Genomic DNA, 25,912 nt, shown 5'->3' on the forward strand with positions numbered 1-25,912 from the left:
CACAGCTTCTTCTTGGTGTGTGGGTGGAGTAGGGTGGCTGTAATCAGAGGATTCTGTCCAGCAGGGCCCTCCCCCTCCTGGCCCTTTGGGTGGAGAGAGTAGCCCCTTCTTTGGGCTTTGTTTTTTTGTCTGTGCCCATTGGTTGTGGGCTTTCCTGGTGCCCAGGCCAGGACATGTAGCAAATCCTCACCAGGCAAACTCCAGGGAGTTCAGTGCCAGCCATTCTCACTGTTCTAGTTTGCTAATGCTGCGGACTGCAAAACACCAGAGATGGATTGGCTTTTATAAAAAGGGGGTTTATTTGGCTACACAGTTACAGTCTTAAGGCCATAAAGTGTCCAAGGTAACACATCAGTAATCGGGTACCTTCACTGGAGGATGGCCAATGGCATCCGGAAAACCTCTGTTAGCTGGGAAGGCACGTGGCTGGCGTCTGCTCCAAAGTTCTGGTTTCAAAATGGCTTTCTCCCAGGACGTTCCTCTCTAGCAAGCTTGCTCCTCTTCAAAACATCACTCACAGCTGCACTCACTTGCCCCTGCTCATCAGCTCATTTATTTGGTTCCACTGATCAAGGCCCACCCTGAATGGGTGGGGCCACGCCTCCATGGAAATATCCCGTCAGTTATCATCTACAGTTGGGTGGGTGCATCACCATGCAAACAACCTAATCCAAACGTTCCAACTTAATCCCCACTATTATGTCTGCCCCACAAGATTGCATCAAAGAATATGGCTTTTTCTGGGGGACATAATACATTCAAACCAGCACACTCACGTCCCAGGGTTCCTGGCCAGTCTGCCTTCTCTTCTCCACCTTTCAGAGTCTTCTCTATGTGGCTGGGCGTGCTGGGTTTATTAGTTGTAATTAGTAGGATATGCTTCCTCCTTGTGCTTCAGAACTGGGCCTTACGTGTTTTGTTTTGTTTTGTTTTTTTTAAACTTTGTATGTTGAAATGTTTTCAAACTTATATGACAGTTACAGAAATAATGTAACCCCCAGAGAACTACAACACATCCCTATCCCACCAGATACCCAGATCAACCAGTTTTAACATTTTGCCACATGTGCTGTATCATTCTATCTGTCCGTCAATCTGTCACTCTTTCTATTCCTTTATCTCTAAATCCTTTTTCTAACACTTGAGTGTAGGTTGTATATACATCATTCTCTTGAACACTTGATACTGCCATGCTCGTTTTCTAAGAACAGGGATATTCTTAGGAATTAGACTTTTAGTGCAGTTATCAAGTTCAAGAAATTTAACATTGATCTAAAACTTGCAATCTATATTCCAGTTTTTTCACATATCCCTAAAATGGCCATTTGTGCTTTTCGTCTCCTCCCTTAATAGATCCTATCCAGGGTCACATATTGCATTTAATTGTCCTTGTCTCTTCAGTTGCCCTTTTTTTACATTTTAATGTGTGAAACATGTGTACCACATACACCTCCCCATCTCCACTCCTCCCAAGCACACCGGTCAGTGGGTTTACTCCTGTTGATGCTATTGTGGTTCCTCACCACTTTCCATTGCTAGAACTTTCCCATCTCCCAGATGCAAACCCTGCCTCACCCCCTGCCCCCGTCCTGACAACCTGTGATTTACCTTCTGTCTCTGTGAGTTTGCATATTCTCCAGTATTTTCTTTGTAGTTACCATGGGACTTAAATTTAGCATCCTAAATCTGTATGTCTCTTACTTACTTCAGTATCAACTTAATTTCAACTGTATACACAGACCGTGTTCCTATGCCCTCCATCCCGCACCTTTATATGGTTCTTATCACAAGTTGCCAATATATCCTGAGTTTCGAACCACCGATTTATCATAACGTTTCATGCATTTGCCTTTTATATCCTGTAAGACATAAAAAGCGGAGTTACAAATCAAATATACAGAAGTACTGGTATTTATATTTATTGTTACCCTCATCAGAGATCTTTATTTCTTCCTATGGCTTCGATCTGTTGTCTAGTTTCCTTTCCTTTCAATCTGTAGAAGTGTTTCACATCTCATGTAGGGTTCGTCTAGTGGTGACGAACTCCCTCAGCTCTTATTTATCAGGGAATGTCTTAATCTCTCCCTTGTTTTTGTTTTTGTTTGCTTTTTTAAAAATTCAATTTTATTGATAAATATTCACAAACCATATAGTCATCCATGGTGTAGTCAGTTGTTCACAGCACCATTATATAGTGTGCATTCATCACCACAATCAATTTTTGAACATTTTCATTACCACACACAAAAAAGAATAAGAAAAAAGTTAAAGTAAAAAAGAATACCCAAAACACCCCCTAATCCCCATCTCTCCCTATTATTCATTTACTTTTTGTCCTCATTTTTCTACTCATCTGTCCATACACTGGATAAAGGGAGTGGGAGCCACAGAGTTTTCAGTCACGCAGTCACACCACGTAAGCTACATAGGTTTATGATCATCTTTAAGAATCAAGGCTACTGGGTTGCAGTTCAACAGTTTCAGGTATTTCCTTCTAGCTCTTCCAAATACACTAAAAACTAAAAAGGGATATCTATATAATGCATAAGAATAACCTCCAGAGTGACCTCTCAACTCTATTTGAGATCTCAGCCACTTTGCTTCATTCGTTCCTCTTTCTGCGCCTCAGACTGGAGGGTTCCCACTGTCCACGGGTTGGATTCTTTCTGCCGCCAGCCCCCGTCTGCTGTTGAGCCCCTCTAGGGAATTTTCAGTCTCTGTTGCTGTGGTCTTCAGCTCAGTTTGGTTCCTTTTCATGTATTTTCATGATATTCTCTTTGTGTTCGTCTATCACTTTCCTGATTTCCTTTAGTTCTTTGAGCATATTTAGGACTTTTTGGGATTTGGGGATTTGTCTGGTGTGTCCCAGGTCTGTCCTCATTGATGGTTTCTAGTGCTTTCATCTTCTCCTACCCCTGGGCCGTCACTTCCTGTTTCTTTGTTTGTTTTGTAATCCTTTGCTGAAACCTGGACATTTTGACATTTTCATGTATTATCGCTGGAATTTAGACTCTGCAGCCTGTGTTCCTTAAGCCGGTGTCCAGCTAGTGTTACGACGGAGCTTCCTTGAATGCCAGGAGCTAACAGAAAAAGGAAGAAAATGAAGCACCTCTCTCAGTCTTTGCAGGGTGACACATAGGAGTGTGCCTCTTCGGGCATTGGGTTCGAGGGCAGCTCCGGCCAGCACGGGAGCCTCCCTGATCCTTTCTGCTCCTGCCTCTTGTCTTGGGCAGGCGGAGGTGGCCCTAGGAATTCCCCCATTTCCCCAGATGCAAAGTTCTCCTCTTCTCTCAGAAACGGTGGCCTTGTGGTCAGGGCACTGCACTGTGTGCCCTGGAGCCAGCAGCCCGAGTCCCGGGCAGCCTCGAGTGACTCCTGTCCGCAGGAGAGCTCAGGGAGCCGCCTTTTCTACACCCAGGGTGGGTTCTGGGATGAGAGCCCCTCAGCCACCCCCAGAAGGACTGGGCCAGTCCTCCCTGTGCCCAGTGTGCGCCAGGACCAGGACCCACACTGGGCATACGGGGCAGGAGGGTGCCAGCCGCGGTGCCTTGAGAGCCCACCACTTTCAAGTAGCCTTTTTCTTTTTTTCTTTTTTAATGTAATTTTATTGAGATATATTCACGTACCATACAATCCATCCAACGTATAGAATCAGTGGTTCACTGTATCATCATGTAGTTGGGCATTCATCACCATGATCATTTTTAGAACATTTGCATTATTCAAGAAAAATAAGAAACAAAAAGCCCCCACACATCCCATACCCCTTACTTCCCCCTCTTACTGACCACTAGAATCACACTGTACCCAATTTTAAGAGTTACAATCGAGGTGGGTTAACTGAGACAGTGCAGTATTGTCAAAGACAGATAATAGCTTGGTGGAACAGAACAACACATCCAACAGCAGATCCACACAAAAACTGACTTTTTTGGGGCTATATAGTTATACAATCATTATCAAAGATGAGGGCTACTGGATTACAGTTCAACAACTTCAGGTATTTTCTTCTGTCTATTCTAAAACACTAGACACTAAAAAGAAGTATCTGTATAAGAGTCAGTAGTCACAGTCATTTGTTAAATCCAAATTTCTCGTTACATCTCCTCCCTCTCATCTGATCTTTCTCTCAGGCTTCAGGGACATCTGGCGACGGCCGTTCTAACTTCTTTGTGCTAGAAAGGGGTGTCGACCTTCTGGGGTGGAGGCACGAACCTGGTGACGTTCTTGGAGAGATGAGCACCTCTGGGCTTCAGGGTTCATCTGGCATGGGATCATTCTGGATTCCTAAGTTTCTGAAAAAATAAACTTACTCAGAAAAACTTTTGTAGAGACTTAGATAGAGCCCAGTGCACTCTATCGGGTTTTCAGGAACACTGTTGGTTGGGGCTTGGTGTGCTGTGGTAGTTTGCAATATCTGGCTAAAGCTTGCATAAGAGTAACTTCCAGAGTGACCCCTCGATTCTATGTGCAATCTCTCAGCCACTGAAACTGGATAAAGGGAGTGTGAGCCCCAAGGTTTTCAGTCACACAGTGTAAACTACATAGTTATACAACTGTCTTCAAGAATCAAGGCTACTGGGTTGCAGTTCAACAGTTCCATGTATTTCCTTCTAGCTATTCCAATACACAAAACTAAAAGGGGTTATATAATGTATAAGAATAACCACCAGAGTGACCTCTCCACTCCCTTTGAAACCTCTCAGCCATTGAAACTTTGTTTTATTTCATTTTTCCCTTTTGGTCAGGAAGGCTTTCTCGGTCCCATGCAGCCAGGGCTGGGCTCATCGCTGGCAGTCACATCCCACGTTGCCAGGGAGACTTACTAACCCTGGGAGTCACGTTCCACATAGCAGGGAGAGCAGTGAGTTTACCTGCAGAGTTGGCTGAGAGGGGCCACACCTGATCAACAGCAGAGCCTCTCTGGGGGTGACTCTTAGGTATAATTACAGGCAGGTAGCCTTCTCGATCAGCTCTCACCCTGCCACAGCAGTCCTTTAACTGTTTTCTGGAGCTTTGAGAAGGATGTTTCTGCAGTTCTTGCTGGTTGTCCAGATCTCCTGTGGAGGGATGGAGCCCTGAAGCCCCTCAGTCCACCATCTTGAGCAGGGTAGGCCTTAAGTGGCTTTTGGTATGCACCTCCTTCTTGTCCTTTCACCTCGTGTGACCCAGGTTGTTTGACCTACAGTGTGTCCCTCTTCTGAACTGCGTGGCTGCCCTCCCCTGCTGCTTCCTGCACATTGGCAGCTGGACCCAGAGCCCGGCAGACTCGGGCTCAGTCTCAGGCGTGTGCTCTCTGTTGGGGGGGGGGCCCACGTCCGCCTCTCGCTCCTTTCAGGTGTTTGCAGCTGTGGACGGTCAGGGCCAGGGATTGCCCAGTGGAGATGTGCTGACGAGCTTGAGTGAGATACTCTTCACCTCACAAGCTCTTTGGTGAAACCATTCATATAGAAAAGTCAAGATAAATGCTTCTTTTTCCCTATATTTTCCCAGTTTTCAAATAGTAAATCAGTCCCTGTCCTCCTCAGAAGGTGGATGGTTGCTTAGTATCATCAGTGAATGCACGTGAGCATACCTGATCGGATTCCATCCCTTGTGACTCCCTGTCACCGGAGCTCAGCTGTCCACTGTCTAGTCTCACACGGATGCCTGAGCTCTTTTGCTCTGGCGTCCACGGTTTTCTGTGGCTCCCTCGCTGCCTGGAGGTCAGGACGTCCCACACTCGTGCGCATTGCCCGCCCCAGAGGCCGTGGGCCTTTAGCAGAAGTGGCTCTCAACCCTCAGCGGGGCACCGGGCTGCTCGTTGTCTCTGGGGTGGCTCAGTGGCCGGGGCTGGGGGATGCAGCCCCCTGTGCATTCACCTGCAGGTAGTTGCTCTCGTGCTTACTTCTTCACGAGCTCCCATGATGATTCCAGTTCAGATTCTGATGGAGGGGTTTTCCCTGGCCGCCTCTGTCCCATCTGTGTCTCCACCACCACCCAGAACCTGGGCTCGAAAGGTCACAAGCTTGGCGAAGGAGGGTATCCGTAACGGCTTGCCCACTGCTTCTCTCTTGTGCAGGGCTGAACATGGAGCTTGAAGACCTTGCAAAGCTGAAGAGTAAGTGCCCCCCCGCCCCCCATCTCCTACTGGGTACAGAGCGTGGGCGAGAGGCTGAAGGGAGCCCAGCAGTCTGGGTGTGTGGAGCCTGCCCCAGCACCCCCTTGCCTCACAGTGATCCTCCTTCACCTGGAGGGGGCCATCGATGCCATCCGGCTGCCAGGAGATGACAGTGGGGTCACCAAGCCCGGGAGGTGAGAGATGGGCCCGCTGGCCCCTTATTCCCAGGATCCTGCCTTGAGCTGGAGGCCAGTGGCGGGTTGGTGCCAGCTGGCCCTGGGCTCTCCTGGCTGCAGCCCCCAGACCATGGCCGACCTGGGGGAGTCTCTGGTGCTTTTTCCAACCCGTTTCCTGGGGATCCCACTCTGGTCCTGTGATTTCCCCTCCAGTTAGGTCTCCTGTTTAATTTTGGAGACCTGGGAAGGCTTGCCAACTTTCTTTTGGCCCGTGAGGCTTTTGGAAATGATGCAGCGTGCGCACACAACCCCACATGGCCTCCAGAGTGCACCTGGGCACCTTACATCTCTCTCGGCAACTTCTCCTTGCCCCGGCCCTTCTCTTTCAACTCTGGTCAAGGCCCTTATTGGCAAGGCAGTTGCCTCTTATGTGAGACTCCTGATTCCATATGCTGTCTCCTTAGAATGAGATGTGGTGACTGCGGCCATCCGCTCAGAGGCCTGCACCCACCGTGGGTCTGCAGGCTTCTTGGCACCTCAGCGTGGCTGGGCTTGTCGTCCCATTGGCAGACGAGGAGAGCACAGCTTGGGGTTGTTGGTGGCCCTCCTGAGGGCACAATCCAGCGGCCACATTGGGACCCCAGCCCAGGGGTGTTGAACCAGAGCCCAGCGCCCATGGTGCTGGGCTGACCCCCGGGAGCCCCTGCCTCCTCCTCTGTGCTCAGACTCCTGCACGGGTTCTCAGATGCTTCCCTAGAGAAGCTTTGATGCTTGGCTTTCCTAGCCCCCCCCCCCCCCGCCCGTCCTGCACCTCCCGCGTCCCCCTCTTGTGGAGTCAGCAGCCCGCCACCCCAGACCCAGCAGGGATGGCCCCCCCTCCCATGTCCTGCTGCCTCTGCTCCACCCTTTTCAAAACCCCACCTGTTTCTGGAGATGCTGCTCAGACTCTCTGCCCCCAGAAAGCCCCCCGTTTCCAGCCCACCTCCCTGGCCTCTGCTCGGAGGCCCCTTACCTGCCCCTGTGCTTTGTCTTTCTGGTGGTACCTGCCATTGCCTCTGGGGCTCCTGCTGGGGCCTCCCCTTCCGCCCGGGTGCTCCCGCTCTGGCCTGCCCTGGAGGCTCAGCGCTCGGTCCAGAGGGAGGGACGTGTGAAGCCCTGGCCTCCTTTAGCTGCCTCGAGCAGGAGCCTGGTCTTGGCCAGGCCTGAGCTGCTTTCCTCTCCGAGGCAGCTACATCTTTGAGCTGCTGGCCGAAGCCCAGATAACGCTTCAGACCAAGAGCTGCATCCTGGACTCGCTGGACCAGGTCATCCAGCACCTGGCGGGACGTGAGTCTCACGGGGGGTGGGAGAGGGTGCTCGGCCTTTCTTGGGGTGTGCTGCCCTCAGCTCTGGTGGTTGGCGCAGCCCCTGGGGTAGCACCCGGGACGGCGGCAGGCAGACGCCTGCTTCCGTGGAGGCTGCAGCTGCTGTGGGGCCCTTTCCTCAGAGTGGGGCTGACCGAGCCGAAATCGTGCCTCAGAGTTTTGCCTCTGATCTGGATGCCGGGGTGCTGGCGCCCCTTACTCAAGCCCTTGTATTATTTTGTAAAGCACTTGCCAGCTTCATCACCGTCAGCTTTTTACTGCAACTACTTCCTAGTTAGTCCCATTTTAAGTAGCAAGAGGTCTAGGTGGATTCAGGGAGTTACGGGCATAGCTGGTGACCCCAGCTAGGGGAGGCAAGCTGGGCTCCCACCAGCCTCTGGCCTCCATGTTTCTGCATAGAGGAGGGGGCCGGGGGAGGAGCAGGCCTGGGGCCCTTTCCTGCCTGGCTTTCCCAAAGGCTGCTCTGTGGGCCCTGCCCCGTGGGGGTTGGGAAGACACGGGCCCAGCAGGGCTGGTTTGTATTGGAGACCCTGCCTCTGCCGGGCGCCTGGGCTCTGGGAGGGGTGCAGCCTGCAGGGTTTCCCCAGACCTCTGGCCTCCTTGCAAGGCCTAGAGGCCCTGCCTCTCCTGTGGCGCGTTGGGAGCAGGCGAGCAGCCCTTCCTGAGGTGCACCCCACGGCCCCCTCCCCTGTAGGGTGGGTGGAGCTTGTTGGAACGTGTAGCCAGCCCCTCTCAGGAGGGCAGTGACGGTGGCTCTGGGGGCTGACTTGGCTGGGGTCACTTGAGGCTGAAGGTGGGGCTTGCCACTCCCCATGAGCCGTGAAGATGCCAACTGTACCTGCGCCCACAGGTGCAGGGGTCTTCACCAACACAGCGGGACTGCAGAAACTCGTGGACATCATCCAGGTAGGGGCAGTTGGCCGGGATGCGGTTTCTCTCCTTTCCAGCTGGAAACAGCGGGTGGAGCAATGCTTCCGTTTCCGAGAGGAATTGGTACCGATCCGAGTGATGTGGGAACAGGACACAGGTTCAAACGCATGGACCTGTAGGCCTGTTTCCTGACCCCAAAGCACACGCAGGCTCCAGGGAGGGGATGGAGAAAGGCTGAGAAGGCCGCTCGGCGATGGTGTGACTCCTGGGGGGTGGCCGTGCCCGGGGAGCCGGTGGCTGCACGTGCGCCTCCCTGTGCCCACCACTCTGGGGGCCAGCCCAGCTGCCTTGCCTGCCCAAGGGATTTCCTGAAGCACTCTTTCAGCTTCTGGGCGGGCGACTGGAGGGCTTGTGCCGAGAGCATGCTGGCTCTGCCTTTTGCCCCTTGGAGTCATGTCTCCTCTGTCGCTCTTCATGTTTGAGGGTGACCTGGGGTCAGTGGGCCTGGTCAGCACGTCCCCCAGACCTGGCCCTGGCCTGCACGGCCTCCGGACTGGAGCAATCCCCAGGGGTTGCTGAGCCCCTCTTAGGCTCTCACTCAGAGTTGTGCTTTCCAGAAAGTTCTTCAGCCACTCTCTTCCGTGTGTTGGATGTGGCGACTGGGCTGGGGCACCCCACCCCACTGTGCACCCCTTAACACGGCCCTGGCCCTCCACACGCCTTGTGGTCCCCAGGGGAGATGTCAGCCTGGCACTTGTGGTGCCCCTGTGCGCCGTGCTCGGCATTTCGGAATGGCCCACAGTGCCCTGGATGTGCAGCGTGGGTCTTGCGGAGACGGAGCACAGGCCCTGCACCACGTGGTGTTGGTCACGGCCGACCCCAGGTGCCTCCCTCCACACCACACGTCCAGCACGGCCAGAGGGACCAGGGCTCCGTGGAGGAGGGGGAACCCACACAGAGGAGGCACCGCGCTGTTGGTGTGCCAGCTCTGTGACAGGGCCTGTGACTTCACCCCAGGCTCCAGTTTCTTGGCCTGTCAAGTGGGGACCATCCCCGAAGCTGCTTGTGAGGCTCCAGGTTGGGCAGGCTGGGCGTGCCATGGCCACTGACCTGCTGGGACCAGGGCTCTGTCCTCCTGGCCCTTCTCGCAGGCCCCTGCTGCCTGGTGCGATGGTGGAGCGTGGCCACTGGCGCTCTGGGCAGCCTGACCCCTGTGCAGGCTTCGGCGTCCGCTTGCCGTGGGTCTGGCTGGATGGCTTGCCTGGAGCCCCCCTCGGCCCTGGACCAAGGCCCTCCACCCGTCTCCTGGCTGCTCTCCTGGTGCTGACTCTCAGGCCCCTGCTCCGTGGCCAGGACCTACCTGGAGGGGTAGAGGGGCTGCTCTTCCTGCTGACCCCCAGCTCCCGGCCCGGCTCGCCCTTGGCTTTGGGGTTTCCCTTCAGCAGCCCCTGGCAGGTGAGGCAGCCCTGGGCTGCTGCAAGGTGGCGGGGTGCTGCCTGGCACGCCCCCTCCCTGGAGTGCCCTGCTGGGGAGGGTGCCCGCAGGTGTCCTGGGTGGGTGAGCCCACGTGGGGCCCAGCTGGGCCTTGCTGGGGCCCAGGGAGGTTGGGCCAGCAAGGCAGGTGCCCGCCTGCCCCTCCCCACCTCGGATGCGCACACAGCTCCCACGCAGGGGTGGGAGTGCGGGCCCCTCGTGGCATCCTGTGTCCTGAGTGCCGTTCGTAGGTGCTTGGGGCCACTGTCCTCCCTCCCCGTCTGGCCTCGCCCAGGTCCCCTGCCCAGTGACGCCTCAGCAGCCCCCCAGGCTGGAGCTCGTGGCACCGCAGCTCCTTTCTCGTGCCCCTCACCTTTGAATGGCACGGTGGTCGTAAATGGCCCACGAGCACTGGGAGGAGCCCCACTGGGTTGGGAGCTGGGCCCTGCATGAGGCGGCCTGCCACGGTCCCCCTCGGGGTGCACAGGCAGGGACGTGGGTTCACCCAGGAGGAGCAGCCAGCAGGGGCTTCTTTGACTCCAAATCCCCTCCCTGGTTTCTGTGGCCAGATGTCGACGAGGCCGGCCTCGTGTTAGACAGGGCAGGGGGTGAGGAGCCAGGGCCTGAGGGGGGCGTGCGCGGGCGGCCAGCCAGGAGAGGCCCCGAAGGCTCAGAGCATGGGGGGGCCCTCACACATGTGGACACGGGGGTGCAGCCTGAGGACAGGAGGTGCCATTCGCTGCCTGTCTCGGGTCTTCTCATCCAGGCCTGAGAGTCCTGCAGAGCCTGGGGGCGGGGGCGCCGGTCCTCACCTCTGGCCTGGACCGGGATTGGGCAGGGGTGGCTCAGACCCCGTGGGGCCGAGTCCTGGGATCGGCTGAGCGCCGTGGAGCCACAGCGGTCACAGACTGTGTGAGTGGGCAGCACGGTGTCAGAGCAGCCCCGAGGTGAGGGGACAGGAAGGCAGAGCCACGGGGTCAGGCGCCCTGAGCCACTCAGGGCAGAGGGGTTCCACCCCTATGGCAGGGAAGCCAAGGGGACTGCCTGGAACTCCTGCCGGTCCCTGGGTGCCCGAAGGGCTCCCTGGGGCACCAACTACCCAGGCAGAGGCACAGGGAGGGATGAAGGAGGCTGTGGGCCTGCTGTGGCCTCAGTCGTTCTCACGTGCGGCTGCTTGGACTCTGCGGGAGGCCCGGGTTCTGTTCTTCCTGCAGTGGACGCATTGGTCAAATGCAAGACCAGGTGTTCGGCCGCTGTGGGAGTGAAAGCGGCTGTGAGCTGCTCTCGCCTCTTCCACGTCTTGCCAGACCACAGTGGTCCACAGGCTACGCCCATGCAGCGTTGTGCTGCAAACACATGTCCATGCACGTGCATGCACGCACCTGTCAATAGACTGTGCACACGTGTGTGCCACGTGCATGCACACGGGGCCACATCGTGCACACATACAGGCACATGCCTCATGTACACATATGCACACACCCATGCATGGACACACCGTGTGCACACACATACACACACGGACCATTAGTATACACACAGGCACACAAATTCACAAGCATGTTTAAAAGGCATATAACGCATGCACACGCATGCTCATGTACACGTGTGTGTATAAATTAAAGGTAATGCATCTGGAGCAGAGATTTGTGGTCCCGGGCCATGTGGAGGGCAGCGCCCGCCCAGCCCCCCTGGAGGCCTCGCGGCACCTGGCCGCCCAGGCCCACCTGTTCCTTGTCTGTGGCCCGGGTCCCCGCAGGGCATTCTGTGTGTCACTTCTCCGTGCTCTGGGGCCGAGGAACACAGCCCTGGAACGGGCCTTCTCGTGCCTGCGTGTGAAGATTTCTTGGTTTCTCCACCAGTAAGTGCGGCACCTGTTCCCTGAGCCTCGGGGTGCGCCCTTCTCTGTTGGTTTTGCCTGAATGATGTGCGGAAAGCGACCTCCTGGGGTTGCCCTTTGCATTCTTTGGGCTGGGGGCCTTCTGCACTTTGGGGGCATTCGTCACTCCCTCCCTGGGAGTCATCACCCCGCCTGCCTCCCCGCCGTTTCCCCATTACGTTATGTGTCTTTCTTCTTGGTCTGTGTAAACTGCACATCAAGCCAAACTCGATGCAAACCCACCCTGCTCGACCTCTGCTTGGCTCTACTGCTCTTCCGCAGGTTTAGTAACCAGGTTTCAATGTCGGAAACCTGTTTACTGAAACCTGTTTCCTTGTTACAGTTTTATCCTGTAAGGCTTGTGCTTTGGGGCTTCTCTGAAAGGGCCGCCCGCTCCAAGCCTATGACCGGCCTCCTGATTCCAGTCTCACCTTTAGGCCTTTCAACCCCTAACCCCAACCCAGACGTTGTTAGAGGTGGCTGAAGGGTGGAGATCTCGTCGTTTCTTCCCCTCCCGGCCGGCTGCTCCGGCCTCCTTGGGGGAGAGGCCGGCTGCTCCCGCGCCCTCCCAGGCACCTGCCCCGTCGCTGCTGCAGCCCCCGACTGGCTCGGCGCTTTCTGGTGTTTGCCTGCACAGTTGTGTTTACTGTCGCTTTGTGGTTGTTTTAATGTCTCTCAGGACATACTCATCCTCGTTGTCCTCTTTCAAACTTGTCTTGGCATTTCTGCAGGAGATGAACTCTGGAGTCCGCTTGCTTAATTCCTTTAAGACTCCTGTTGTGACTTGGGCACGTGCTGAATTTTTAGATCGGTTTGGGGAGAGCTAACCGCCTCGTAGCTCTGAGTGCCACTGCCACCACCTTACCCAGGTCAGGTTCTTCAGGAGCCTGTCGCCCTTTGCCCCAGTAGAGGCACAGTGTGTTTCTGGGCTATTTCCAGGTGTTAACGGACGTTTTGTCACTTTTGTGAAAGGGATATTTTTAACCCATTATTGCTGGCATATGGACCTTGTTGGTTTTTATCTGCTGCTCTTGTTTGAAATGATTTTATTAAATTTCCCTTTTAGTTATAGAAGTTTTTTAGTTGACTTTTGGGGATTTTCTGGCAAGACAGCCACGCAGTTTGTGTCCCTGGGCTGTCTGTGCCTTCTCCCGGGATGTGTCCCCCTTGCTGCTTTGCCTTGTGGCGTGGGCCAAGGCGACACTCCCCTGGTCTCTCCAGCCCCCGCTGCCCAGTGTCCTCCCGACTTCCTCTCCCTCTGTGCCTTGGGCCATCCTGAAGGGCTCCCCCGGCACCCACCCTGCTGCCTCCCGCTGTGGCCTGAGGGGCACGGGCACGGGGACAGAGGCAGAGGGCTCCAGAGGCTGCCGTTTCTCCCGGTGGGAGGGGGCAAGGGCGACACGGAGGGTTGTCGACTGACACGAGGGGCTTCCCGTGGCCAGTGCTGTACAAAGCTGGCTGCAGCTCGCAGGGACAGACTCGCTGCCCTGGCCCTGGGGCCACACGATGGAGCTGTCGGGGCTCGCGGGCGGAAGCAGGTGAACCAGGTGATGTCTGCGAGTCCATGTGTCTTTCAGTGTGTCAGGCCTCATGTGCTCAGGTTGCACTGGCTGGTGCCAGACCCCGCTCTCGCCCCTCCCGGCCCTTCTCCTGCCTTGTCCTCACTGACCTGTGGCCCTGCTCTGCCTTCCAGCTCGTTTTCAGCACTGACATCCCCGAGGGCAGCCCCAGTTCTGTGGTGGGACAGGGGGTCTCGAGGTCCTACAAGGTAGGAGCCCTTGGGCTGGTTGGGCATGGTGTGTGGGGGGGGACCATGTCCGACCCCTGCACGCCCCGCCCCCCCAGGTGCACGTCCACCCCGACACCAGTCAACGGAGAAGAGCTCAGCGCTCAGACGCCTGGGGTGCTGCTGTTGCCAGAAAGCCAGGTACCGCTCCAGGGCCGGGTCACTGTCTGCTTGGCCCCGCACGGTGGCCTGGGCTGCTGGGCAGGTGTGCCCCCCACCCCCTGAGGTCGGGGCTGTGCCCAGAGGCAGCTGGCGCCCACGCTTGCCCGGAGGGGACGTGCCGGCCCTCTGCCCACTGTTGCTGTCCTTCGGCTGTGAGGGCCTGGCCAACAGCCAGTGAGGCTGGCCCTGGAGACCCCCCTGTCTCCGTCTGTGGGTGTCAAGCTGTGAATCAGTCTGGCTGAGCCAGCCCGAGCGTCAGGAAGAAAGGTCGGGCCTTGGCACCATCTGGGCAGCCTGGGCGGGGAGCGAGGGCTGTGGGGTGGGACAGGCTGTGTGTGGTGGTTCAGCACCTACCGAGAGACTATCTCGCTCTGTGGCCTGGTCTCTTTCCTTGAGAATGGGAGACACTGGCGCCCCCCATGTGGCTTCTGTGAGGTCCGTCACCCGGCGCTCTTGGAGGCTCCGTGTACTGCCCGCTCTCTGTGCCAGGCCGGGGGTCTCTGCTGCGGGTGGGTGCAGGTCTTACAGGTGCCGGCTGTGCCTTGGGTAGGGGGCGTCCTGTACTCGCTACCCCCGCCACCTCTGAGATGGCCACTCCCTGGGTCGGGGTTTCATCTCTGGCTTACTGGGAACCAGGGGTGTGCAGAGGAAGGGGGTGGGTGGGGGCTCAGTCACCCCGTGGTGGGTGGCTTTGCTGGCTCCCTCCTGTGCCCTGGGTGGGGGGCTTGCCTCCACCCACAGCCGGTCCCTCCCCAACCGTCTGGGGTGGCCGCAGTGGAGCAGACCTGGCCCCAGAGGGGGAGGAGTGGCCTTGCCCTTCTCAGAAAGCTGCTGTCCTTCTTGCGGCCCCCGCACTGACCGTGGAGTCGGGTGCAAGGTCTCCTGTGCGCTGGGTTGATGCCGAAGCTTCCGGAGATTTGGGGGAGGCATAAGCCTGCCCGGCCCCTCTGGCCTGTCCCCCGCTCTGCCTCCTGCTGGTGCTTCTCGGAGCCACGGGGCCCACTGCACCCCTGTGGTCTCATTTGTTCTTCATGTAACGCGAGGTGCTCCCAGGGGCTCTGGGAACACGGGTGCCCTGGGTGCGAGGGCAGCTGGGGCCCCTGAGGGTCTGCTTCATGCATGTGGCCACAGCCTGGTTCCCCCGAGGCCCGGGTGGGGGCTGCCCCTCTCATGGGCTCCCCCAGTGGCCACCCTGGTGGCTGCCCGAGGTCTGCCATCGGCTCTGGGGGTGGGGAGATGCTGGGACCCCCAAGGGAGGGGCTGCTGGCAAGCTTAGCCCAGGGCACAGCACGGCTCTCCCGTGGGCACATGGGGCGCGCGGGCTTGCGCTCCTGGGGGCGCCTTGGCCTGTGCACTCCTCCCGGGCGGCAGGGTGGCAGCAGGCAGCCAGGGCGGCGGGCGGTGCGAGGTGCCCAGTGAGCGGGAGGCGGCCGCGGGGCCTGCAGGCAGCACAGGTGTCCCCAGGGCCCCGTCCCCATGCGCCTCCCTTTGCAGGAAAGGTGCTGAGCTACTGGTGCTTCAGCCCCGGGCACACCATGCACGAGCTCGTCCGTCAGGGCGTCCGCTCCCTAATCCTCACCAGTGGCACGCTGGCCCCCGTGTCCTCCTTCGCCCTGGAGATGCAGATGTAAGGAGCTGCCCACTGAGCCCCGCTGAGGCTGGTGTGCGGGTAACGCCAGGGGGTGGCTACTCGGGGCAGGGGGCAGGTGGGTGGCTGCGGTGGGCCCCAGGTCCAGGCCCACCCCCCACGGCCGCCCCATCTGGAGAGGCCTGAGCGTCACCCCTGCTCTCTGGGCGCCCACGCCCAGCCCTTTTCCAGTCTGCCTGGAGAACCCGCATGTCATCGAGAAGCAGCAGATCTGGGTGGGGGTCGTCCCCAGAGGCCCGGACGGGGCCCAGTTGAGCTCTGCGTTTGACAAGCGGTGAGGGGCTCCGCTGGGGGCAGAGGGAAATGACCCGGCCTTGGGCTGTTCCTTGTCAGTGGCCCTTGCTCCAGAAGGGCCGGGGGCTGCTGAATGGGGGTTGAGGTCTCCATATGTTGCCTGTGAGCCCGAGACCTGCAGCCTGAGCCCACGGCCTGGGGCCGGCTCAGGGTGGCATCCGCGGTGACGGCGCCAGGACGTGGGGAAGCGCCACAGGGGGCAGCCAGTGGGGTGCTGGGGCAGCTGGGCCCTGGGGAACTGGGTTATGTGGCTCAGGGGCCCAGTGCTGGTGGTCAGCGCTGCGTGGCTGACCAGGGCCTGGCGAGGGCACTGTTGTCTGTTCCTCATGGTGGGAAAGCAGAGAGCCCCCCCAGGGAGCCCCCCGGCCTGAGGGGCCACAGGAGCCCCTGGCTGCGAGTTGGACGTAGCAGGACCCCTTCCTTCCCCAAGAAGGGCCGAGAGCCAGGCCCCTCACGGCAGCCACTCCTTGCTCTGCGCAGGTTTTCCGAGGAGTGCTTGTCCTCCCTGGGGAAAGCCCTCGGTGAGTGGCCCTCCTGCAGGGCCTGTCCCCGCCCGGGAGCCTTCCCTGCCCGAGCTGTTCCGTCCCGCCCGCTGCCGGCCCTGCTCCCCCCGCCCCGCCCACCCACACGCGTGCGCTCCCTGGGGGGCCTCGTGGCGCCCGGCCCATCCCGAGCAAGGTGCGGTCCCTGCTGCCAGGAAACATCGCGCGAGTGGTCCCTCGCGGCCTCCTGGTCTTCTTCCCTTCCTACCCCGCCATGGAGAAGAGCCTGGAGTTCTGGCGGGTGCGTCACCCCACCGGGGGCCCCAGACTGGCAGAGGGTCCGGCGGGCGGGGCCACTGGCCTGCCGAGGGTGCTGGCCCCCGTGGCTCTCATGTCAGTGCACCCTCCAACAGGCCCGCGATTTTGCCAGAAAGATCGAGGAGCTGAAGCCGATATTTATGGAGCCGAGAAGCAAAAGTGGCTTCGCAGAGGTCCGTCCCTGCCTGCCTCGAGGCACCCCGGGCAGCGGCCTGGCCCCCCAGCTGTCAGTGGCCCCCGCACGTCAGTGCTGCGGTGGGGGCCGGGCATCTCACGCCAGCCTGGGTCCCAGTTTGCACCTGAAGTGCATCCCCGTCCCTCCCCTGGCCCGGGTTCCTGAGTTTGCAGGAAACACTGAACAAGTTCTAGGGGCAGGGCAGGGGTCAGCCAGAGGGTCCGTGCCGGAAGGATGCCCCCAGGGCCGGCCAGCTGCCTCCTGGCCGGCCTGAGCCTTCGTCTCGGGAAGCGCCCAGGCTCCCACTGAGTGGCTCTCCCTGCAGGTAATGGACGCCTACTATGCCAGGGTCGCCTGCCCAGGGGCCACCGGGGCCTCCTTCCTGGCCGTGTGCCGGGGGAAGGTGAGGTCACGGGCGAAGGGCGCACATGCTGGCTGTGGTGGTCCGGGGCTGGGCACAGGGGTCTTGCACAGTCTCCAGCCCCAGTGCAGGGCCCGTGGGAGCTCCCAGCCAGAGGCGAGTGTCCTCTGCTCCCAAGGCAGCTCTGTCCCCATCCCCCAGGCCAGCGAGGGGCTGGACTTCGCGGACGGCAACGCCCGAGGTGTGGTCGTCACGGGCCTCCCATACCCACCACGGATGGACCCCCGGGTGGTCCTCAAGATGCAGTTCCTGGATGAGATGAGGGGCCAGAGTGGAGCCGGGGTCCCGGTGAGGGGCTGTGGGCCAGGGGCAGGGCAGCTCTTCTCCGGAGGGGCTGTGACCACGTCCTCCCTGCAGTCCCTCTCCGGGCACGAGTGGTACCGGCAGCAGGCGTCCCGGGCTGTGAACCAGGCTCTCGGGCGGGTGATCCGGCACCGCCGGGACTACGGGGCCGTCTTCCTCTGTGACCACAGGTGTGTGGCCCCCGGCCTGAAGGCCCCAGGCAGACCCCATCTTCTCCCCAGCGGCTGCTCTGGCCCTGCCAGGGCTACTTCCTGGGGGAGTCCTGACTCAGGTGTCAGCTCAGGGCCGCCTCCCTGCCGGGCCCATGCTGCTTGCCGTGACCCTGGGTCGTTTGGCACATCCAGGACCCGGGAAGCGGCTCTGGTGGCTGGACAGGATCTTGGGCGGGGTGCAGGGGTCCCCATTGGGAGAGGGCGCTGGGCTGAAAGGCTGTGCCCACCCACCAGGTTCACCTCTGCGGACGCCAGGGCTCAGCTCCCCTCCTGGGTGCGCCCCTACGTCAGGGTGTACGACAGCTTCGGACCCGTCGTCCGGGACGTGGCCCAGTTCTTCCGCGTGGCTCAGAAAGCTGTGGGTTCTCATGTGGCCCCTGGACACGGGAAAGGGCGTAGCCTCCCTGCCCTCCCTCAAGCACCCCTGACCCTCTGTGCCAGGTGCCCGAGCCTGGGCCCCAGGCCCCCGCCCCGAGCCCGGCTGAGGGAGAAGGTGCTGTCTCTGGTGCTGCGCTCCCTGGGCCCCCCGCCCCAGCCAGGAAAGCCAGGACCCTGGACGTACACGTGCCCAGCCTGAGGCGGAAGCCAGAGGGTGTGCGAGGGCTGTGTGGCCGTGGGCACAGGGGTGGCAGGGGCTGCGGCCAGCACCACGGAGGGGTGCCAACACAGGCAGAGAGCCTCGGGGCCCGAGACGGATGCCAGCCTGAGCCCCCCTGGTTGTCCGCAGGGGACGCCGAGAACAGCCTCTGTGTGGAGTATGCACAGGGGTCAGCGGGTCCCCAGCGGAGGCCCCCGGGGCTGCTGGCCGCCCTGGAGCACAGTGAGCGCCAGACCGGGGGGCCCGAGGACGGGGCCCTCCCCACGGAGGAGCTGGTGAGCACACCCGGCCGGCTGCCCCTCGCCCTCCCCTCCTGTTCTCCTGTCCTCCTCCGTCACAGGGCTGGGGGCCCTAGACAGGGGCCCCAGCACCTCGACCTTCTCAGACCCAGCTGTGGGCCCCACCCTGTCTGGCTTCCGGGTGCCTGTGACTCCCCATCCCCGGGCAGGGGCTTCCCGCACACCCGTCACTGCTGAGTCCACACCCAGCAGTTGCCTGGGCCGCACTCTGCCCTGCCCTGCATGCCCCTTGTGGGGTCTCCTGGGCATCAGCCTGCAGGGAGCCCCAGGCCTGCTCCTCTCCCAGCCCTCTGCCTGCTGGCTGCTTCTCGGGGCCTCAGGCTGGGAAGTGGCCCTGGTTCCAGGAGGTGCTGCCCACCCCCCCGCCCCCGTTCTCCTCTCCCCGGGCGCCTTTGCCCAGAAGCTGCTTTCCTGCTTCCTGCTGGGAGGCGTCTCCCTCTCCCCACTCCTGCTTCCTGGCCTGGACTCCCGCCCCGCTGGCTTCCGGCGTTCTGAGCCCTGTGTGTTCTGTTCCCGGCAAGCTCCCCGGTTACCGTAAGCCATCGTGCCCCAGGCCTGTGGCTGCAGATGCCACCCGCAGGCCACCTGGGCCCCTGCCAAGGCCGCCATGTGCACGGATGGCTCAGAGGAAAAGGCCGAGGCCTGGCTGTGCCGCCAGGGCCTGCCTGCCCCCCATGGCCCTTTGGGGGCCCCGAGGGTGTGGGCTGGACCGTGGCCGTGTCCCCTCAGGTGCACCATCGCCCCAGCCCGTCCCTGCAGCCCAAGGCTTCACGAGGTGGGCGGAAGAGGATCAAACTCGCCAGTGGCCTGGTACGAGGACGGCAGACGGCATACAGCGTGGCCAGAGCACCCACTTCTAGGAGCTGGGCTCTCAGTGCTGGGGACTGCCGGTGGGGGGCAGGCCCAGCCCTGTCTGATGGGAGCCGCGAGGGGTGCTGGCCCCATGACTGCCCCCTCGTCGCAGAGCCGTGGCATCCACGGCCGAGGGTGCAGCCGCCTTTCCTTTCCTGGCTGGGCTGTGGAAACTGTTCCAGGCATCAGCTTTCCAGGTTTACCTCCTCGCAGACAAGTCTGTTTCTAACATAGTTCACAAGGCCATGATCACCAACGTCCAGGACCCCGTGGCACCCGCAGGCCCCACCCTCTGGGCTGGTCGGGGCCCTGGACCTTGGACACCCATTGCATTCAGTTGAAAGATCACCCCAGTTTATTTATTTTAGTTTTTCGAGATGCTCTCAGACACAAAACTAGTTGCAGAAACAGGACAGTCCTCCCACCCACCCCTTAGCCAGCTTCCCTGCATGGTGACATCTCTGTGGCTCAGAGGTCAGAGCCCAGAGCCCAGGCGGCCTCGGCCACCTGCTGGCCCATCCACCACCCCGCTCACATCCCACCCTGTCCCCAGTGCCTCCGTTGCCATCGTTCATGGTCTCAGGGCTCACAGGAGCACTGGCCGCTGGTTCAGTGGCACATCCCTTAAGTCTCCCTATGCTCAGCAGCCCCCACCATCGTGTCCTCGTGAGAACCCTGTCATCTGTCCCCCCTCTCGACCCAGCCCCTGGCAGCATTGTGGTGGGGGCCAGCACGCTTCCTGTGACCTGGGGCTGGAGCCAGACCTGGGGTCCGATTTGGGCTTGTTTGTGTTTGGCGCAGTGGAGCTCCTGGTGTAGCTTCCCAGCAGAATGTGATTTCTGATTGTCCCACTCTAATTTAATGGGGTTGTGGTGGATCTGGGGGATCGGAGGCAAGTGTTTCCTTCTGCAGAAGGCTCCAGACCACTCAGCCTTCTGAGCTGGGTGTCAGGCCCTGGTCCTGGGGGACGGGCGGCCATGGCCGCACAGGACAGCTGGGTGCCTGAGGGGTTGCCCTCCTCGGGGCTTTTTGCACCCAGAGACTTTCCTGGTGGGCCTCCTGCCTACCCTGCTGAGTGCTCTGGACTGCGGGCTCCCCAGAGGTGGAGCCCCTGGAGAGGGAGGCACTGCAGCCTGGGCTGGCGGGTGGGGAGTGGGCAGACCGTGGGGCTGGGTCCTGCCGGGGCCTTGAGTAAGCCTTGCGGTGCCCTCACTGGGGCTGAGCAGGGGTCAGACTGGCTGGATGAGGAGAGGGGCTTGGTGCTGTCCAGTCTCGTGGGCCTTCAAGGACCTTGGGCCCTCAGCCACTCGCTGTCCCCAGGCTCCTGTGGCCACCCCTGGCTGTGTGTCCTGCAGGAGGAGTGTGAGCCGGTGCTGGGGGAACAGGCAGGCAGAGCCAAGCTCTTTATGGCGGCCGTGAAGCAGGCGCTAAGCCAAGCCAACTTCGCCACCTTCACCCGGGCCCTGCAGGGCTACAAGGGCTCTGACGACCTCCCCACCCTGGTGGCCACGCTCGGGCCCCTCTTTGCTGAGGACCCGGGGAGGCATGGCCTGCTCCGAGGTGCCCTCGCAGCCCAGGGTGGGTGGGGTGCCGGCGGGGGAAAGTGCTGGGCAGGGGTTCCGGACACCAACCCCTCCCCATCCCACAGGTTTCTACCAGTTTGTGCGGCCTCACCACAAGCAGCAGTTTGATGCAGCCTGCCTCCAGCTGACAGGCCGGGGCTGTGGCCACCACCCCGAGGACAGCGTTCCCCAGGACCCCAGGGGTGAGTGCTGTCCAGTCTGAGGAGGATTGGGGGGACCTAGTGTCCCCTTAGCCAGACCTACCACCTTCTCCGGGGACTTGGAACCTGGCTCTGGGCTCAGGAGTGCCCATGGCCCCCTGGGCTGTTGTGTTTCTTCAGGAAGGAGGAAGCCTAACTCCAAGCTGACCCTCTCCAAGGATGCGGCTGGACAGCTGGACCCCACTGAGCACCTGAACCAGGGGGGACCCCACCTGGCCTCCAGGGCTCCCACTGCAGGTACTTGAGGCCTGGGAAAAGCTCACACTGCACATTTTGGCTCAAGAGGCTTCTCTCGAGCCAGGGTCCCCAATGGTGCCGAGACCCAGTGGTGCCTGGAGAAGGGTGTCCTGGCCTTGGCCTCCTGCCGGGTTCTGGAGAACATGGGGGCAGCTGCTGTGAAGGGCTCCGAAGGGGGGCGGGCGGCCTGGGGGTCACCAACCTGGGCAGTGCACAGAGATGGGTCCTGGGAGCCCTGGTGCAGCCCCCGAGCCCTGGCCCCTCCCGCCAGGAGAGCCAGGCAGCCGCCCACCCACTGAGAAGCGGGGCTCAGCTGCCACGACCACCTACCTGGCAGACGTCCGCAAGGCCCTGGGCTCCACAGGCTGCAGCCAGCTCCTGGCAGCACTGAAAGACTACAAGAGGGACAATGACTATGAGAAGGCAGTGGCTGTGGTGGCCGCACTCACCACTGCGAGGCCTGAGGACTTCCCCCTGCTGCAGAGCAAGTGGCCAGCGGGGCTGGGGGTCTGTGGTGGTTGGGGGATTCCATGGGGTGGCCCTGGCAGGAGGCTGCCCACTGAGTGCCCACTCGGCAGGGTTTGGCATGTTTGTGCGCCCGCACCACAAGCAGCAGTTCTGGCAGACGTGCACAGACCTGACGGGCCTGCCTGCCCCAGGTGGGGGCCTGGAGCTGCGGGGACCCCTGGATGAGAGCCCCACTGTGCCCTCTGGCCCCGGGATCCCAGCCAACCTCGTCCAGGAGACTCTGGTAGCGCCCAGGCCAGGTAGGGTGTCCTTTTGGGGCTCCTGCTGCCCAGTGTCATGGGGAGCCCCACGACCCTCCTTGGACTCATCCTCCGTCTCCAGGCCCCTCACAGCCCGAAAAACCTGAGAGGGTCCAGAGCAAGGTTTCCTCCTTCTGCCGCCAGCAGAGGCCGGCCGACGGTGTGGGGCCCAGTCGGGTGCCCCTACCCCCCCGTGGCCACGTGGAACCCGAATGGGGTATGTCTCATGGCAGGGGCTGTGGGGGCATCGGGACGCCAGCCTGGTGCCCCTCACACTCACTGACAGCCCCTGCAGGAGGCCCCGGGTGCCCAGGCTGCGGGGCGGAGGACGAGGTGCCCTTCCAGTGCCCGGCCTGTGACTTCCACCGCTGCCAGGCCTGCTGGCGTCGGCGCCTCCAGGTCGGCAGCCCCCAGCCTCCCTCTCTGTGGATGTGGCCCCCTCCTTGCTGGGCTCGGCCCACCTCAGGCCTGTCCAGCACACCCTCCGTGTCTCCACAGACCTCTAAGACGTGCCCGGCTTGCCACGCTGTCACCAGGAAGCAGAGCCTCACGCAAGTCGTCTTCTGGGCCTAGCCCCTTGCTGCCACCCTGGCGTCTGGAGGGGCTGAGGCCACCTGGGGACACGACTCGGACACTTGCCTCCACATCCCCCAGTGGGCTGGGCCACCACCAGCATCCCTCCAGCTGAGAGCCCAGCAGTCGGGGGGCCCCATCCCAGTGCAGCCCCCGAGACCCACAGGCCAGGCAGACGGGGGTCCTGAGTCTTCAGCTGGACCTCCCACATGCCTGGGAGAAGGCAGACCCCTCCTTGGCGCCTGTGTGCTGCTGGGTGCGTCTCCAGGACAGGACCCAGGGGCTTCCCGGCTGAGCCCCGGGCCTGGCAGGCAGGGGGCACTCCCTGGGGCCTGTGTGTGACCAGGTGACGGCTCTAATAAAGCTGCTGGCACTGTCCACAACAGGAGTGTCCTGGCCTTGGCTTGGTGTTTGGATGTGACGGTCCTGCCCGGTGGAGGGTCTTCTTCCCAAACTGCCCCATGCCAACGGAGCCACCCATTGTCCCCGGGGTCCCTCTTAGCAGTTGGCAGAAGGCTAGACAGGGAGACTCGGTGGCACCACTGGAGCCCCGGAGTCAGTTCCCTGGGCCTGGCTACAGGGTGGGTAATGCTGGGCGACCAGGGGACTGCCTGGGGGCAGAGGACAGGGGGCCGTGACAGTGCGGAAAATGGGGTCACAGCAGTGCCTTCTGGAGGTCACTGTGCCCCCCCCCGGGAGAGTTCCTGCGGGGCGGGGCCTGCCCGCCCTCCCCTGCCCTATATAGGCCGCCGCCAGGGCTGCCCGGCAGGAGCGCGCGGCAGGAGGTAGGGCATGGCCCCCTCCCCGAGCTGGGGCCGCCGAGGGGGCTGGGCCCGGCCGCCCGCGGCCCGCTGAACCCTGTGAACCCCTCCGCAGGGCGCTCCCGGAGGCCGCCGACGTGCGCGCGAGAGGCTCCCCCATGCGGACGCCGGAGAGGACGGGCCTGTGCCCGTTGTCCCCGCCGTGGGCGCTGCTCGCCCTGTTGCTGGCGCTGTCGGTGCGCGGGGCAGCGGCGGACGCGCCCACCTTCCCGTGGCGAGACGCGGAGACGCGGGAGTGGCTGGTGTGCGGCCAGTGCCCCCCGGGCACCTTTGTGCAGCGGCCCTGCCGCCGGGGCAGCCCCACGGCGTGCGGCGCGTGCCCGCCGCGCCACTACACACAGTTCTGGAACTACCTGGAGCGCTGCCGCTACTGCAACGTCATCTGTGGGGAGCGCGAGGAGGAGGCGCGGCCGTGCAGCGCCACCCACAACCGTGCCTGCCGCTGCCAGCCCGGCTTCTACGCGCACGCCGGGTTCTGCCTGGAGCACGCGCCCTGCCCGCCCGGGGCCGGCGTGCTCGCGCCCGGTGGGTGGGCCAGGCGGGGCCGCGCTCGGAGGGGAGGCGGCGGGCTGGGGGCTGGGGGCTGGGGGCAGGGGGCCACGAGAAAGGGTGACCCCACCTCCGCGCCCCGCCCCAGGCACTCCTAGCCAGAATACGCAGTGCCGGCCGTGCGCCCCGGGCAGCTACTCCGCCAGCAGCTCGAGCTCAGAGCGCTGCCAGCCCCATCGGAACTGCACGGCCCTGGGCCTGGCCCTCAATGTGGCGGGCTCCGCCTTCCGCGACGCGCTGTGCACCAGCTGCGCGGGCTTCACACTCGGCACCCGGGAGCCGGCCGAGCCAGGTGAGCGGTCTGGGCTGGGGAGGCAGGCCCGTGCCAAGCCCGGGAGCCCCAGCATTTCCTCTCGCCTCTGGAAGCTCTGGCGGGTCAGGGATGGCCAAGTGTCTGACGGAGCCAGGCGTGCCTCTCCCAGGGAGCCCCCCAACCAGGGCTTCAGCACCCTTTCTCACCCCCCACACCTGCCTGAGAGGCAGATGGTGCTGCTTCCCACTTGAGGTTGGGAAACTGAGGCCCAGGGAGTGTAAACAGTTTGGTCCAGGTCACACAGCAACTACGTGACAGATCCCCTTAAGCAGCAAGTCAGTTCCTCCCCTGCCCAAGTCCCTCAGTGGCTCTCATTTCCCTCCTTGCACCAGTGACAAGCCCCCCGGCCCCCAGGCCAGGCCCTGCCCTCACCTCCTCCCACTCTCACCCACCCCCAGGCCACCCCAGCCGAAAGGACCTCTCTGCTGCACCCCCAACAGGCCGAGCAGCTCCCACCCCAGGCCCTTTGCACTGACCGCTGCCCCTGCTGGGTGCACTCCTTTCCTGCATGTATTTGCATGGCGGCTTCCCCTGCCGCTCAGGCTTCTGATTAGTGCCCCAGCCCACCCTCCTACACCTTCTCACTGGTTTTATTTCATTGCTTTGCACCCACACACCCCAGCAGTTTACGTTCTGTCCCCTCTAAGAGCAGTTCCTGGAAAGCGGGGTCTCTGGTTCACCCTCCCCAGGACCCACCCAAGGCCCAAGAAGCGCTGAGCACATGTAGGGCCTGCCTCGGTTCATGTCGTGGAGGCGGGAGGCACGGGGCGGGGAGGATGCACCCTGGACCGCAGCCCACCCGGTGCCCCGACCCGCGCAGGGAACGAGGAGTGCGAGCGCGCCGCCATCGACTTCGTGGCTTTCCAGGACATCCCGCTCAAGAAGCTCCGGCGGCTGCGGCAGGCCCTGGCGGGCTCGGGGGCGCAGAGGCCGCCGCCGCGTGGGGAGGACCGCGCGGCCTTGCAGCTGGAGCTGCGGCGGCGGCTGGCGGAGTTGCACGGCCCGCGGCCCGGGGCGCTGCTGGGGCGGCTGCTGCAGGCGCTTCGGGCCGCGCGGCTGCCGGGGCTGGAGCGGAGCGTGCGCGCGCGCTTCCTCCCCGCCGCGGCGCCCTGAGCCCCGGCCGGCCGGGCTCCTTTCTTATAAAGCCATTTTGTAGAGCTGGTTGTGCCGAGTCCTCAGCTGTCCCCGGGGCAGAGGGAGCGCGGGGCGCTACGGCCCTGGCCGTCGGGCGGGTGGCTGGGCAGGGCCATGGCCTCTCCTCACCCCAAACCCACCCAAAGGGGGTCCACACCACCGCGACCCCGGTGTCTCCCTGGCAGGGCGAGGCAGGAGGGGCTCCCAGTACCGCCCAGGGGTTCAGGGGGCAGAAGGGCGCCCCTTGGGCTACAGCCTCTTGCGGCACGGCAGGGGGTTCCCCCACGCTCTGCTGGCACCCCCTCCCCCATGCTGTCTAGGAA

The 25,912-nt window shown here is 61.7% G+C and overlaps 2 protein-coding genes across 9 annotated transcripts in view; both read left to right on the top strand.

The window, feature by feature from the left end:
• Nucleotides 1-23,160, top strand: part of RTEL1 (regulator of telomere elongation helicase 1) — a 49,035-nt gene extending 25,875 nt beyond the window's left edge. Inside the window, exons 11-37 of one of the 7 annotated variants that reach the window (XM_037810981.1) lie at nt 6,062-6,100; nt 6,216-6,294; nt 7,505-7,602; nt 8,491-8,546; nt 11,743-11,844; nt 13,556-13,630; nt 13,708-13,789; nt 15,305-15,437; nt 15,619-15,732; nt 16,233-16,273; nt 16,450-16,535; nt 16,648-16,725; nt 17,053-17,130; nt 17,290-17,436; nt 17,506-17,621; nt 17,898-18,021; nt 18,105-18,255; nt 18,391-18,536; nt 19,290-19,370; nt 20,768-20,972; nt 21,061-21,177; nt 21,316-21,432; nt 21,704-21,916; nt 22,011-22,199; nt 22,282-22,416; nt 22,486-22,598; nt 22,698-23,160. In XM_037810981.1, coding sequence (XP_037666909.1) covers nt 6,062-6,100; nt 6,216-6,294; nt 7,505-7,602; nt 8,491-8,546; nt 11,743-11,844; nt 13,556-13,630; nt 13,708-13,789; nt 15,305-15,437; nt 15,619-15,732; nt 16,233-16,273; nt 16,450-16,535; nt 16,648-16,725; nt 17,053-17,130; nt 17,290-17,436; nt 17,506-17,621; nt 17,898-18,021; nt 18,105-18,255; nt 18,391-18,536; nt 19,290-19,370; nt 20,768-20,972; nt 21,061-21,177; nt 21,316-21,432; nt 21,704-21,916; nt 22,011-22,199; nt 22,282-22,416; nt 22,486-22,598; nt 22,698-22,772 — 2,990 coding nt within the window. In that variant the 3' untranslated portion in view covers nt 22,773-23,160. Of the gene's footprint in view, nt 1-6,061; nt 6,101-6,215; nt 6,295-7,504; nt 7,603-8,490; nt 8,547-9,661; nt 9,966-11,742; nt 11,845-13,555; nt 13,631-13,707; nt 13,790-15,304; nt 15,438-15,618; nt 15,733-16,232; nt 16,274-16,449; nt 16,536-16,647; nt 16,726-17,052; nt 17,131-17,289; nt 17,622-17,897; nt 18,022-18,104; nt 18,256-18,390; nt 18,537-19,289; nt 19,371-20,767; nt 20,973-21,060; nt 21,178-21,315; nt 21,433-21,703; nt 21,917-22,010; nt 22,200-22,281; nt 22,417-22,485; nt 22,599-22,697 lie in introns of those variants that run through there. The other 6 variants (XM_037810979.1, XM_037810980.1, XM_037810983.1 and 3 more) reach the window with 6 other exon arrangements.
• Nucleotides 23,161-23,216: 56 nt separating this feature from the next.
• On the top strand, nt 23,217-25,604 carry TNFRSF6B (TNF receptor superfamily member 6b). Of its 2 annotated transcripts, none has more exons than XM_037810987.1 (4): nt 23,217-23,353; nt 23,649-24,118; nt 24,231-24,434; nt 25,276-25,604. In XM_037810987.1, the coding sequence occupies exons 2-4, from the start codon at nt 23,692-23,694 to the stop codon at nt 25,566-25,568; spliced, it is 924 nt and encodes a 307-aa protein (XP_037666915.1). In that variant the 5' UTR covers nt 23,217-23,353; nt 23,649-23,691; the 3' UTR covers nt 25,569-25,604. The 2 variants fall into 2 exon arrangements, with proteins under 2 accessions (XP_037666915.1, XP_037666914.1); XM_037810986.1 differs by having other exon boundaries at nt 23,232-23,557.
• Nucleotides 25,605-25,912: the final 308 nt, after the last annotated feature.

This window comes from Choloepus didactylus, chromosome 19 (genome assembly GCF_015220235.1).
Source record: "Choloepus didactylus isolate mChoDid1 chromosome 19, mChoDid1.pri, whole genome shotgun sequence".
Lineage (NCBI taxonomy): Eukaryota > Metazoa > Chordata > Mammalia > Pilosa > Megalonychidae > Choloepus > Choloepus didactylus.